This window comes from Boleophthalmus pectinirostris, unplaced genomic scaffold (genome assembly GCF_026225935.1).
Source record: "Boleophthalmus pectinirostris isolate CB_2022bp ecotype Guang Dong unplaced genomic scaffold, ASM2622593v1 HiC_scaffold_18, whole genome shotgun sequence".
Lineage (NCBI taxonomy): Eukaryota > Metazoa > Chordata > Actinopteri > Gobiiformes > Gobiidae > Boleophthalmus > Boleophthalmus pectinirostris.
Genome location: NW_026571133.1, coordinates 36,380,354 through 36,395,142, shown reverse-complemented (window position 1 = coordinate 36,395,142; position 14,789 = coordinate 36,380,354). Strand labels below are relative to the sequence as shown.

The 14,789-nt window shown below is 36.8% G+C and overlaps 1 protein-coding gene and 1 pseudogene across 1 annotated transcript in view; one reads left to right on the top strand and one right to left on the bottom strand.

The window, feature by feature from the left end:
* The first annotated feature begins 4,685 nt into the window (after nt 1-4,685).
* On the top strand, nt 4,686-4,803 carry LOC129409078 (5S ribosomal RNA; annotated as a pseudogene).
* Nucleotides 4,804-10,854: 6,051 nt separating this feature from the next.
* The window catches only part of LOC110159975 (phospholipid-transporting ATPase ID-like), a 15,753-nt gene continuing 11,818 nt past the window's right edge, over nt 10,855-14,789 (bottom strand). The window contains exons 20-25 of the mRNA XM_055153202.1: nt 14,203-14,426; nt 13,595-13,678; nt 13,273-13,518; nt 12,683-12,821; nt 12,331-12,461; nt 10,855-11,410 (exon numbers count right to left, since the gene is read on the bottom strand). Of these exons, the coding sequence (XP_055009177.1) occupies nt 11,147-11,410; nt 12,331-12,461; nt 12,683-12,821; nt 13,273-13,518; nt 13,595-13,678; nt 14,203-14,426 (1,088 nt within the window). The 3' untranslated portion in view covers nt 10,855-11,146. The remainder of the gene's footprint in view (nt 11,411-12,330; nt 12,462-12,682; nt 12,822-13,272; nt 13,519-13,594; nt 13,679-14,202; nt 14,427-14,789) is intronic.

Below are 14,789 nucleotides of genomic sequence, written 5' to 3'. Positions count from 1 at the left end.
TCTTGGAGATATAAACATGGAAGGTGAGGTTCTGATGGCGATCAAAGCAGAAACTGTTGAAAACTTGGAAAAAAGCCAACAGAAGACTCTTGCAGAAATCAACAATGGACTATCTAACACTGAGAGTGAAGTTGAAAACATATTGCCCACAAAGGAGGAAAATCAGCCAGAGAATACACCAGTCACCAAAATGGAAATCTTAGAAAATTCAGAAAATGGGGTACAAAGTGACCGGAAAGAATCAAGCATTCCTATAGATACTAACAAACATGTTTCAAATTTGACTGAAAAGAAAGTAGTTATAGTATGCCGGACTGTGGAGGCCAGCGCTACAGCTATTGAAATGTCTGATGGTGAGGATGTTGATGGCGAAACCTATAATTTTGAACCAAAATCTTCAGAATTTTCGGTATGTCAACATCACTTAGAGAAAAAGACTCCAGCTAACGAAGAGGTTGGCATTAGCGTGGTGGCTTGCTGTGACACACTTTCAACTAATGCGCTATTCGGAGAAACAACCAGTCAAGAAGCTGGCAAGAACTCTGATTTGACAAGTGGGGCTGCCCTAGATTTCTCTCAAGACAATACTACGAAGTCAACGGAGCAGGTCATGCTGAATGATAATGGCATTACATCACCTAGTTTAGAAAGCGGGATATCTAGCATGACTGTTAGCCCTGAGGTCGAAGAAGCCAGCAAAGAAATTGGTAAAATTATTGAAGAATTTGAGCCCATACTGTCATCACAAGACACCCTTTCAACTTGCCATGTGTTTCACTCAGAAGAAAGGGTTTCACATAGTCTTTTAACAAGTGATGGAGTTGTCACGGTCACAAAGGAAGATGCAGTTACCATGGTAATCGGATCTCTAGCATCAAGTCCTGTCCAGCTGTCGACACCTGAAGATATAAGTAACGAGTCGTTAGTGACCAATGAGGATTCATTCGGAAGCGAAATTGAAGATGATTACCAGAAAGCAATGGAAGAGATCATAATGCAAGTTGTGGATAATATTAAGACTATTAGCAATGACATGACAGAAGTTGTGAAAAAAGTTGAGGAGAAGAAAGAACAAGCATGTGCTGTCAGCAAGGAGGAAGGAGAGAAAGTAGACTCAGAAAAGACTGAAATCAGTATTATGGAAGCTACTATGGATCACAACGAATGGATCATTGATGGTAGCTATCAAGTGCTTCCATGGATGAATGCGACTAGTTCTAGAGATACAACTTTCAGCAAGGAGGGAGTAGATGTAGTTGAAAGCAAACCACCAGCCCAGGCATCAACTACAGAGGACAGTACAGAAAATGCCAGAAAGATCTTAGCCGTCCAACCTATGCCCCAGAACGTCAACGTAACCTTCCGCGTGCACTACCTCCCGCTGACGCCCTACCAGACAGTGGGTGTGACAGGAGACCAGGAAGAACTAGGGGCCTGGAAGAGCATTGTCCCCTTAGAGAAAACTAAGGACGGATACTGGAGCTGTGTAGTTGGCCTACCTGCAGAGACCCATGTGGAGTGGAAGTTCGTAGTGTTGGATAAAGGAGAGGTGTGCCGCTGGGAGGAGTGCGGCAATCGGCTGCTCTACACAGGCTATGGAGATGACCTGCTGGTGCACAAGTGGTGGGGTTTCCTTTAGGACAAGTGAGTAGTGGAAACACAAACATTTGTATTGATTGCATACACTGTAGACTGAAGCAGATAGTTTGAACAAATAAAATGGCTTGGTAATTGCGATTATGAGAGATTTCATGCTCTGACACCTTTGCTGAGCATGAAATCTGTTTTGTTATGCATGATAATAATTAAGCATAATAAAAATATTTTTAAGTGCATATAGTGATCATACTTGTCACTATATGGTGCACTATAACACTTTTCTGGTGGGGCATCTGCTACCTGCTTATAGATTTGATTTAATTACATATTAACAGCATTTACTATTTAAAATGCATGTAAAAAAAAACATGCATGTTTACTACGACAGCCTCTCCACAGATCTGACCAGTAACTTGACCTTTATATTTAATGCCCTACTGTGGAACATTCCAGACAAAGCATTTAAGCAGATGGCGCATGCATCACCAGAAAAGTTATTTAGTCCACCTCTGAAGAGGGTTTCATATTATTGCACTATTTTTCACCTTTATCAGAAATTATTACTATTTTTGCTCAATTATTGCCTGTAAAAATGTGCAGATCCACAGTATATTCATAATCTTTTTTTTCTCTTTTAATTACAGATTCACTTCAAGATGTCTTTCTTTGTCTTGCATGATTTAAACTTAAACTAACATTCAGTATGTATATCTAACAGATGGCTGTGAATAGGTCATTTTGCACAACTGTAATATGTCATGTATAAATATGGAATAGTGACCTATTAAGCTTTTTCCTGGTATTTCACACGGACAGAATGTAATGAAACCCATTTTGTAGGACGACTTTGAACGTGAAATTGTACAGTAAAAAGAGACTGCCAGCAAGCAATTTTGTTTTGACTATAAACAGTATAATTATGCAAACTGAATGCAACGTGTTATTCAACCTATGCTGCTTGATACTCAACAATATACCAGTGTGTGAATGCACATAGTTCACTTTTATACAGCAATAAACCCAGCAATAACCGCCCATATACTTTTTACCACCCGAGTAATTTATCAGGTAATTGTGTGTTTGTTTACCACTCAACTGTGATGCTGTACGCTGCTTTATCTCATGAGACTGTGCATGAGAATTACCCCCGTGTTGTGTTATTATAATGGTGCCTTCCACTACAATAATAGACAAAATGTGAAAAAGTACTATATAGCTTTGCCGCTAAAATTTTTATGTCTTTGTGCACATTGTACTGAATGTCTTATTTTTGTGAATATGTAAAGTAAGATCTGGATTATGCAAATTGTAAGGGTAATTTTGAATGTTATGTGAGATTAACTAATAAATCGTTTTTTTGAATCTTGAAGGTGCTCTACCTGATTTTTTTCAGTCTTAAAACGTGAAAAATAGATCTAGTTCATCTGAAATGTTTGCAATCGGACTTACCTTATGTATTCCAAGCATCTTAAGGTACTATATTAGGCAAAATTTACTCTTGTGACCTTCAAGCGAAGTTTTAATGATAGCTCATGACAAAATGCCTGGAGAAGTGTTTTGTTTCATTCACACATGTTTGCATAATCCTTTTATTACTGTCTAGATCTCCAAAGCACAAAATGTTCTGTACTTATGATGCCATGAAGCGACAGTACCTTTTGATTCAGTAGAGATTGGCAGTTTTGAAATTATCCTAATGATTTTAGCGAAGGTGTATGGAGTTTAAAAACAGTGGAGCACTTCCTGAATTACCACTTGACATCATAAGGTGTGCTTGAGAGAAGAACACAGCCTAAATATGCAGGGTCTGTGCGTTTTGATGAGCAACGTTATAACCTAGATCAGAAAATAGCCTAATATGGACCCTTTTATTTTCAATCATGATATGTTGATAAGCACTTTTCTCAACTTTCTCAACTGTCAATGTAAAGCTTACACCTAGCATGTTAACTAGACACTTCCTGATTATCAAATGCTTTAAAATGACAGTACGTAGTGAAAATATTTTGACATTGAGCTGTTTACACAACATATCTGTACTGGAGCCAAGACAAATTTTGCTTTAATACATGGGGGGAAATCTGGTACAAGTCCTTTTAATATGATCTACAAGGGAGAAGCATTTCCAGTCCAAAGCAGTTTAAGTATTATGTAACACTCTTGGCGCATCTAACACCACAATTCTTAACTGAGCAGAAGTAACAGGCGATGAGTTGGCATATTTAGACAGCTGTGAATAATTTACCCGTAAACACAAAATCGAAAATGTGGGAAGGGCATTCACCCGGTCCTTGTCAGTGTTTATTGAAATAGCCTGATGTGTCCTCGTTTTGTGTCCAGCTGGCAGAGGGACAGCCCATGCAGGAGGAGGAGGAGGAGGAGGAGAGAAGGGAGGGAGGATAGAATAAAGCAGAGAGAGGGTAGAGGGAGGACAGGGAGGCGCGTGCTCATGCCATGTGTGTCAGCTTGATTCAGTCATAGGCAAAAGGTGCATCAGCTGTTGGTAAGTTAGAATAGTGATTTGTCAGTTTAAAGGTCCCATGTTACGTAAAAAGGATTCTTGTGAGCTTAAAGCCATGTTAAAATGTTCATCAAAAACATACCTGGAGTTGTGTTTTGTTTCATTCATACATGTTTGAGTAATCCTTTATTATTAGTTAATCTACATGTCCATTTTTTAAGTTAAGAGCTACCTTTTAGTAGAGATTGGGAATTCCAGGGCTGAAATTATCTAAATGATTCTAGTGAAGCTGTATGGAGCTTTAAAACTCAGGGCAACACTTTCTGTATTACCACGTGACATCACAAGGAGTGTCAATGAAACTAGTTGTGTGTTAGTAGAAGATAAAATGGACTAATGCAGTGCAAAGTGTGAGTGGTGAGATGACTTGGAAGATTAAAAAATAAATGAATTATGAAATGTGAAGCCTTGTGATGTTTTTGCTCTTTTGCAAGAACTTCACACGTCTTTACAAAAACCTCCAAACTTAATTTGCTTAAAATAACAAGATAAGGGTGATAATCAAACTACAGGCTAAGAATTTTTGTTCTGACATTTTTAACCAAAGTCAGTGCAAAATGCTTATTGTAGTGGCCATACCAGCTTGTCAAAGCCTGATCCAGTCAGATCTCAGAAGTTCAGCAAAGCCGGGCCTGGTTAGTACTTGGATGGGAGACCGCTGGGAAAATCAGGTGCCACAATGGGGTGCCAGCTACAAAAACTGTTGTAGTGTCCTTAGGCAAGGCACTTCACCTACACCTTTGCCTAATATGAAAGTGGTGTGTGAGTGAGTGATGGTGGTGGTCACATAGCGCTGATTGGCACGGCAGCCGTGCTTCAGTCAGTCCGCCCCAGGGCAACTGAGGCTACAATAGTATCTTACTACCACCAGTTTTTATAAATAAAAACTTACTTACTTGTATTCATGCTTGACATTCAGTTCTAGTTATCTTTACTGAAATGCTTTGTGTTGTTTCAGTCATTTTACAAAATAAATTGGCATCATGCTTTTGATTTTAATGCAGTCGCTGTTACATGGAAAAAAACCAATATGGTCTCATTTGATTTGCATTAAATTTATTTTTCTTTTTCAGTAGAATTTTTTCTGTAATTGGTACACTGCTATAGAAGAGCATATGGATTACAGGCTCTGTTAACACTTACACTATATCTTACATGCTCTGTACATGTCTGTGAAACATTATAGCACTGTGGCTCTAGATTTGGAAGACTTCTTAAAGGGCCCATATTACGCTTGTTTCTGATCTATGTTATAATGTTGTTTTCTTATCACAAACATACCTATTTAACACAGAACCCATGCATATTTAGGCTGAATTTTTCTCTCAAACAGAAAACAATCATGCCATGTGGTAATACAGGAAGTGCACCATACACCTTTGTTAGAATCATTTGCATAATTTCTGCCCTGGAGTTGTGGAATCTCTACAGAGCAAAAAGTGAAAGGTAACTATTAATTTGAAACCTACCCCTTCTTGACATCACAGGTGGAACAGAACATTTTGAGCTTTGGAGTTATAGACAGACTAACAAATAAAATTATGCAAACACTCAAACATGTATAAATGAAGCAAAACACAACTCCAGGTATGTTTTTGATGTGGTAACAAAATTCTAACATGGCTAACAGCTCACAAGAATCAATTTTGTATAGTATGGATCTTTAATTTGCCCTGACCCATTTTGCCTCTCCTATTTCTGACATTCACAGTAAAAAAAAAATAAACTTGTGGGGTTAAACTGACCCACTTCTTTGGGGTCAATGGGGCTGACCATAGGCTATCTCCTATTTCAAACACAAGTTCAAGGGACATCTGTCTGTTTGCTTTGAGTTAAGAAGAGCCAAAAATATCAAGATAACAGTAGAAAGTGAGGATCTGTTTATGTGAAGCACAGGTCGCGTTGTCACTTTTGTTCATTTGGCTAATAGGACAGCTGGCAGAAGCTCACACACGTTTGAAGGTTACATGGAAATCCTTTATTTAGACAGGGCTCAGCTGACGATACTTTCCCTCTTTGTACTGCCCCCTATCTATTACACAGTGCAGTGAAACGCCAAACAGTTAATCCTCACACGAGCTGAAGACTTAGGCGGAATGAACACTGGCGCCACTTGATTTTATCGATGTAAAAATGTATATGTATGGATATGTATGTCCACAGTCTGCAGAATGTAAGCAGTCATTTTGGAGAACAAATGTTAGGCACAATTCAGAAAAAAGTCAAACTCAAATCAGCTATGCTTGTGGCAAGTAAAGTAAATACTTAGCTAACAATTAATTACTATTACTATTACAATTAATTAACAATAATAAGATAATAAGCACTATCTCTCTCTCTCTCTCTCTCTCTCTCTCTCTCTCTCTCTCTATATATATATATATATATATATATATATATATATATATATACATATATATATATATTTGTTATTGTTAGATTTGTACTGAAATGCAAGTACTGTGAATTATAGCTCTTTGTTGACACAAGTAAAATCTGCGTGACATTTATTTTTGCTTATAATTACAGAAAATTAATATTTACTTTATGTGTTAAATATATATTTATTTATGTCCTCCATGCACGTTCTATGTATTATTGTCCAAATAAACATTCATTTACTATTTTGGAGAAGTGGCCCATAAAATTTTTTATAAATAAATAAAATAAAATAAATAAATAAACATATATTCTTCAAAATCCAACCCGTTTTTGTGTCAACTGAGTATTTTACTTTTTTTTTTTTTTACTTTTAATTACTTTCTGTACTATGCAATGTACTATGTTTTGTGACAGTACAGAATGCAAACTGAATGCTAAAGTAGAAAATCTGACAGTTTTAAAACATATAGGAAAAGCTGATCTGTCAGGCATCTATTTAGTCTTGTAGAACTTTGTATTAGCTTTTACAACCTATACTGGTAATAGTAGAAGTAGCTAATGTAGTAGTAGTAGTAAAGTAGTTGTTGGAGTAGCAATAAAATCAGTAATGTAATACCTGCCATGTTATTAGCAATAAATGCAGTAGTAGTAAAGACGTTAGTAGGGTGAGGTTTGTAAGTGTAGAAGGTATAGTAAAAGTAGTATATTAGTATATTAGGTATCAAATTTCACCACTGCAGTATGTGCCAAGTCTCCAGCTGAAGACGTTATCAGTCATAAAAGTGGATGTAGCTCTGATATCTGTATGTACTTCCTGGGGTGATCTCAGTAGCAGAGTGGTCTTCTGTAGTCTGCATACTGGACTGTCATGTGTGAAATTCTTCTCCTCTCCTTGGTCTCTCATTACAGGCGCTAACCACTCCGAGCCTGTGCTTCAATGTCGCTTGAACTTTACCCTAAGGAGATTATATTATAAAATCTGGGTGTGTCTTTGTAGCCCTTTTCATTTTATTATGTTCTGTTGTTTAGTTAGTCAAGTTTGGCAAGTTCAATTGAATGATGGTGATTTATTTATTATTTATTGTATTTTTTTCTTTTCTTTGTTTTTTTTTTTTTTTTGGTGCTGCCTTTGTTTATTGATTTTATTTTTATTCTTTTATCTATTGACTCTATTAGTTCCTTTTGTTTGCAACATAATTCTGCTGACTTTTTAGAGTTAAATCTTTTACGTTCCTATGTAAAACGGTCTTGTTTATAAATTGAGCTATAAAAATAAAGTTGGATTGTATTGGAATTATTTTTTCGGGTTGTTCCGCTGTTGTGAAGCTGCGACCAATCAAATTCGAGTAATCATCATGATGCTGCGTGAACCAGATTAATATTTTAAATGTGCAATATGTAACTTTTCCAGTGAAGGGTCCACCACCTGCTTGTGTCCATGGAGATGTTATCGCTTTGTTTAAAATGTTCCACAGTATGCTAGCAAACTTATTTATAAAGAAAATGACATCATGAGGCCAAGTTACAGGTCAGATCTATGGAGAGATGAGCTCACAGTACAAATGCATGTTTGTTATAGTACTTTTGGGCAATAAAAACACCTGTAATTGAGAAAATGCTATAGGCTCAATTCACGCTTACATCACAAACAAGGAAGACGTTTGGAAATGTGATGACAACTTCCAGGAGGCTCTGTTTGTGGTAGTAAGACAGACAAAATCTAGGAAAAAAGAGAAAATGGCCCAGTTTTCTTCATCATGTTACTGTAGTGTTCCGTTATGCTCGGCTTTTCAATAATTACAACCACACCTCAGTTTTCATCATTTCCTCACTGACACATAACTCCGAGTGCACTGGGTACATGCAATTAGAAGAGAAGAGCGCTCCAAATTCAAGATAATTCCAAACAGCACATAAGTATGCAGTCTCCATTTTACCTCTGATCACATTTGCTTCAATATTACAGTCGATCGGCGAGCCCAGTGTTGGTAATTACCCCAGAAGTTGTCATTGCATGTTTCTAAACGTCTTCCTGGTTTGTGACGTAAGTGTGAATTAAGCCTATATAGATCAGTTTAATGCACTACTGTGGAACATTCCAAACAAAGCAATAACATCTCCCTGGAGACAAGAAAGTGTTGGGCTCCTCATGAGAAAAGTTACACCTTTAAGAAAAAAAAAGATCCATACAAAGAACACAAAAAACATTGTAACATTAGCAGACCAGACTGTCCTTACTGCTGTTCCATCAGATTAAAATAATTGAGAAACATTTCGGTCAGACTCTGCATGTTGGACATAGGTGTAGCTGTCTTAAATATACTGTTCCCTAGTCACAGTTGGACTATTTTTATGCCATGCCAAAGGTCACTCGTCTCCACTCAGTAGATCATGGCTGACCTTCAGTGGAGACTAACACACATGCTGACACAGGGAGGAGAGGTAAGAGCAGAAGGCTCAGATACAACTGAAAAAAGTAACTCATGTAAGGCCGCTATAGGATTTATTTTACTAATTGATTTCTAGTCCTTAAACATTTCCAAGCATTATTTTGCATTCTCTATTCAGACATGTAAAGAATGTCACTGGGTGCATTTGCCTATGGCCAATAAAAAACAAACAAACAGATAAATAAAAGATAAGATAAGCGGACCAAAAGTACAATATGTAACTCTTTCAATCTATAACAAATTTCCTCAATTGCCTAATTTCTTTCTCAAAACTTGCAGAGGTGCGCACAGTCAGAAAGAAATTCGATAACTCACGTCACATGTAACTGGCCTTGCTCACATGCACACCAAAATCTGATTACAATCTGATTTCTGGACCTGTTTAACACACACCTGCATATGGATGTGACGTGTGATGCCATTTGGTAACACGGGAAGTACTCCACTGTATTTAAACCTTCACTAGAATCATTTGGATAATTTCAGCCCTGGAATTAACCTGATAACTACTGCTTCATCACATCATAAGACAGAACAGAGCATTTTGAGGTTTGGAAATGTAGACAGACTAATAATAAAGGGTTACTCAATCATGTGGGGAATGAAACTAAACACAAGTCCAGATATGCTTTTGATGAGGTCACAACATGATAACATGGCTAAAAGTTCACAAGAGTCAATTTTGTGTAATGAGTGAGATTTGCAAAATATATGATGTTTAATAATCTGTTTATATTAGAACATAGTAAAGTACAGTTTATAATAATGTAAACTCTTTGGAATACATTGTTTGCACATGTGATTAGATGCTAAACAGCATTTTTGCATACCTGTGTAATGACAATTAAGTAACTAATCCTTGACAGTTTTTTGTGATATATACTGTACTGCAAATTCTGATGTACTGTCAGCTGTCATTTACTACTGGTTCTACAACTAAAACTATTTGAAATGTGTTGCAAATTGTCTTCCACCTCTGGGTTGCTACATTCATGTACAGTGTAGGTGAAACGTGGTGAAAGACGGAGAAGTGAAGTGGAAGTAAGAACAGAATGTACACATGAAGTCATCCATAATTAAAGCACACAGAGGAGCAGGGACCAAAAGAGGGCTTTGTATCAATTATTTAGTAAAAACAGATATTTTTGTCTATTGGGACATTCTCTGACTCTTCTTAGTAATTTTACATTAGTTTATATTTTGATTTAACCTTGTGATTTGTTCTAGAAATAATCAGCTAATAATAATAATATCCGTAATAGGACTGTAGTAGTCTAAAGAAATTCTTGGGTGACTTAAAGCTACCATCTGCAAGAATATTTGATTTTTTTCACCAGAAGATGGCACCTGGCTTTTCACCCCTCACCTGGCTTTAGCTCAGGCTCTCGGTGCTCTCTGGTCTTCTTCTGTCAGGTCAAAGCTGACACACTGTCAGACAAAAGTAATGCAGGTAACATCTAGTGGTGAAAGTGAAAGATACAACAGAGGTGGGTCAGCCAATCTAATAACAGATGGTAGCTTTAAGACATGTCCTGCTGATGAATGAGTCAACTAAAAAGCTTATGTGTTTTTATGTATCTGACCGAAACTGCACTCACAAGACTACTTTATACAGAAAAAAGTACTAGAAAACAGTGTTTTTATTTAAAAACAGATTAAACATGTGAATGAGTTAAAGTTGCATTTTTATACAAAAAAACTAAATTATACCAAATCTTTCTGACATACATATATAATATAAATCTTGATGTAGTTGACAAATACAGATTTTGCTTGACTAAAACTCAACCGATCGATTAAATCATGGCAGGTTTACAGCCCTAATCTGTGCTAGAGTTGTTTTTGAATTACTCTAACTCCAATACAACACTGCCCCCTGGCTGCGTAGATTGGAAAATGTTGACAAAACATTTTTTCAATATTTATTTTATTTATGTAAATGCACAGCCAATATTAAAAATGCATAAAACTGACATTGCCACAATTTTAATGATTCTATACTTAAGCGTATGGCACATATTTTACAAAATGCAAATGTAATAATAATTTTCAGTTTGGAGTTTTTAATCTCATTTAAGGCTAATCTCAAGTGTTTTCTTTATAAAAAGACATTTACCCTGTGCTTCCTCTCATAAGTGCACCTCTATGTAAAACACTCTAAATGCCAGTCGGCCATGTTTGTAGTCCTTGCAGCCTACAGAGTCTGTGCCTCCTCGTTCTCCTCGGTGATAGTGCGGTAGAGCTGAGGTTGGTTCTGGGCCAGAGGAGAGTCGCTGGTTTTGGTGAAAAGTGGAGGTCTGCTCTTCCGTTTGAGGAGCACCCATTTGGACGTGACCAGGTCTCCATAGCCCTGGCTGTGGGAGAAGGCGTATCCCGAACGCCGTGTACTGATTCGTCGAGGAGGAGGGCGGCGAGGGGCGGGAGCGGGGAGAGCTTCTTTTCTCACTTTATACCTCACCTAGAGCATCAAAAAACAGACAGCACTTGAAATGAAGTATGAAAAAATTATAAAACTACTACAAATACAAATACAGTCACTGTACTAGAGTAGATTTTTGGGTTCTTGCACTTTTTTATTTATTTTGTAATTAGAACAGAACAAGGACAACATAAATAAAAGTGCAGTAGCCCTGGTAAAATACATAAGTTAAATACATTAAATAAAGTCATTTAAAAATCATAGGAGCTACTGACCTTGTACAGTTGCACCCCAAAATCTGATTATAATCCGATTTCTGGACCTTTAAGAGTACTTAATAATAATAATAATGATAATAATACATCTGACTTTTATAGTGCTTTTTTGGACACTCAGAGACGCTTACCTAAATCTGATGTGAGTAATCAGAGGGTCCATGATCATAAAGAAATTTGATTTTTTCATTTTTTTTTTACATGGCATATAAACAATCTTAGAACAAAATATTTTTATATTAATGAGATTTTGAGTGTGCATGTAATCTCAGCCACTGAGTACAGCAGCTTTATTTAATACCCCCAAACACATATAACGACCGCATTGCCTGCTCCGATTGGCCAGAGATCAGAAAATATGCAGATTGTGGTTCAAAACAGTTTTCAGCTTTAATCCAGCTTTATGCAGGGAATCATTCAATGCTTTCAACACTGTCCTCTGGTGCATAAGTTCAGTTATACACGTTATAATATTGTCTTGTGTTTTTGTCTCTGCTCTAGTACTGGTTGATATTGGACATTGTTTTTTGTTTTCTTTTTTGGTATAAAGTATTTTTCATTGGTATCAGAAAGTTGGATTGATGACACTTAAGTTAGTCTTATAATACAAATTTGTTGCAGATAAGTTACCTGATAGACAACATATGTATGGAAAAACAGATAACTCTATTTAGATTTTCTCACCTTATCATTGATAGTTGGGCGAAGCTGGTAAAAAATGAAGCGTACAGCCACCACAGGCAGGATGCACAGCAGAGTGGTCAGCAGGATGGTCAGCCACACACTGGGCTGGTTTAAGGAGTTTCTTGCTGTGCCTAAAATACAAGACCATTCAGGGTAAAATTTATTTTAATACTACATTATTTTTAGCAGTGTTTCTTTTTTTGAAGATTTGTGTTGAATAAAGGACTATGCATGTTATAAGGGGCGCTGTGTAACTAATTATAATCATTGAGGCACTAAGGGTTTTGTATGCTGTTTTCAACTTTCTGAAGTTATGATTTTTGTAAGAAATCTTTATCAAATTAAGACTCACCTATAAAAGGGAAAGCAGAAGTGAAAATGAGAAACATCCCATTGCTGTACATGGTGAAGCTGATGGCAAAGTAAGCCGATAAACTGCCCCAAACAAAGAACTGGTTCACTGCCGTCCAGTAGTGGGTATCCAAACAAAGCTGTAAAGAACACATAGATTATGAATTTCATAAGTGAAGTGGCAGTGTTGGGAAGTAACTACTAAACATATGTACTGCATGTACTGAAAATAGGTATTTGGATTTTATTTTACTTACATAGTACATTCTTTTATATTGCCATGTGGTGTTATATCTATGTAATCACTCAATTGTCCAGTTATGCTCCATAGTGGTCCGTGGGCGGATACTAGTCTATGTGCTCTTATAGTTGTTCTGATACAGCTCAAGATCATTCTAAAGCTATTCAGGAAAGCTTCATTCTATGTGACTTTTTTAGTATCAACTTGAGTTTAGTATGAGTCTAAAAAATCTAGTTTCAATACAATTTTTTTGTATTCCTTTGTATCTGATTTTTGATACTTTCGACTCTGCTCTACTGTGGATTCCTAAATAGATGTTTTAATAAATAAAGAAATGTTCTTTGTGATACCTGGAAATTGACCACCACCAGAAGACAGGTCTGGGCCAGTAGAGCGAAGGACTGATAATCTGCAATATCTTTGCCGTCATCCCGAACTGTGTCCACCATGGCTGCCCAGGGGACAAAGAACAGGACGAGGGAACTATAACAACTATGCAGCATGCACCGCACGAAAATCTTTTTACTGAAGTAGAAGTTGAGCTGCCCTGGGACATATAGCTGAGGGTACTGGAAGCTCCATCGGTCATTCACATCCTGCATCACAAGGAAACACAGTATTATGGTAGGTTGGCATAGTTTTAATTGTAATATTTTTTATCATTTTACGTACTTGGTCAAATAGGCTCATGCCAAGTACAGGGAGGGCTGTGTATACCAAGTTATAAAAAGTGATGAACCACTCGTCATACACTGTCTGAAATACAAAACACATAATGATTTCCATATTCTGTACTGTAAAACAGTTAAAGGTGTTGTTGTTATGCAACATTAAAGAGAGAGTAGAGAGATTTATTATTACAAATTTTGTAACCTTGACCTAACCTTTGTGTTCCTGAATACAACTTAGACAAAAACAACAACATGTTGGCCTGTTTATAACTGTTATAATATGGTGTTCTGGTTCTTAAAGATTATAAACCAATCAAGAAATACAGTTTCTCATTTGGGTTGCCAGTTTCAATGCTGAAATTGAGTTGTATTAAACCTAAAATGATCTGAAACAAAACTAATATAAATAAATAAATAATAAACATATATAAGACACTGGCCACCAAATTTCAGTTGTTATTGTAGAACCTTTTTTAAAGCAGCAAGACTGCAAGCTACAAACCCTCACTTTAAGTGTCACAAACTATTTCTTTAGTCACTTCAAAATATTATCTGGAAATAAAAATTGTTTTTTAGTTTTCTTGTAAAAGTATATTGAATCTGTCTCACCTGTGCAGAGAAGCCACAGAAGAAGGCGTACCAAAAATGCACAAAAGTGAAGGTGAAGTTTTTGTAGAAGAAATACTGTAGAAATTTGCACATGCGCAGGTAAGACCAGCGGCCGTGCACCAATAGGAGGCGCTGCAGGTACCGGAACTGAGCAAAGGAGAAGTCACTGGACAGTACGGCCTGCATGCCCTCCTGCCCGCTGATCCCTACACCAATATGAGCAGCTGAGGACAGAGAAAATACTCAAATCAATATGGTATGCAAACTGCCGTCACATACTTTTGTTGTGAATTACATATTTATTACAACAAGGGCTGTCTTGAAAACCTAATGAAGTGGGATTATATAGCACAAAAATAGTGCTCTTATTGCAAGTGTCATGCCAAAAAAGTAATTCTGACATTTTGTATATCAGCCTCTCCTAAATACAGTGAAAAGTAATGTTAAACGGTCCAATCGATTCCAAAACTCCAGCTAACTGATGTCTTACTTTCTCCTCCCTTTTGTGCATATAAATTCTTATGCTAATAATAATACTATATAATTTGTTGATTTAAAAATGGTTAACTAAGACAACATCAACCGCT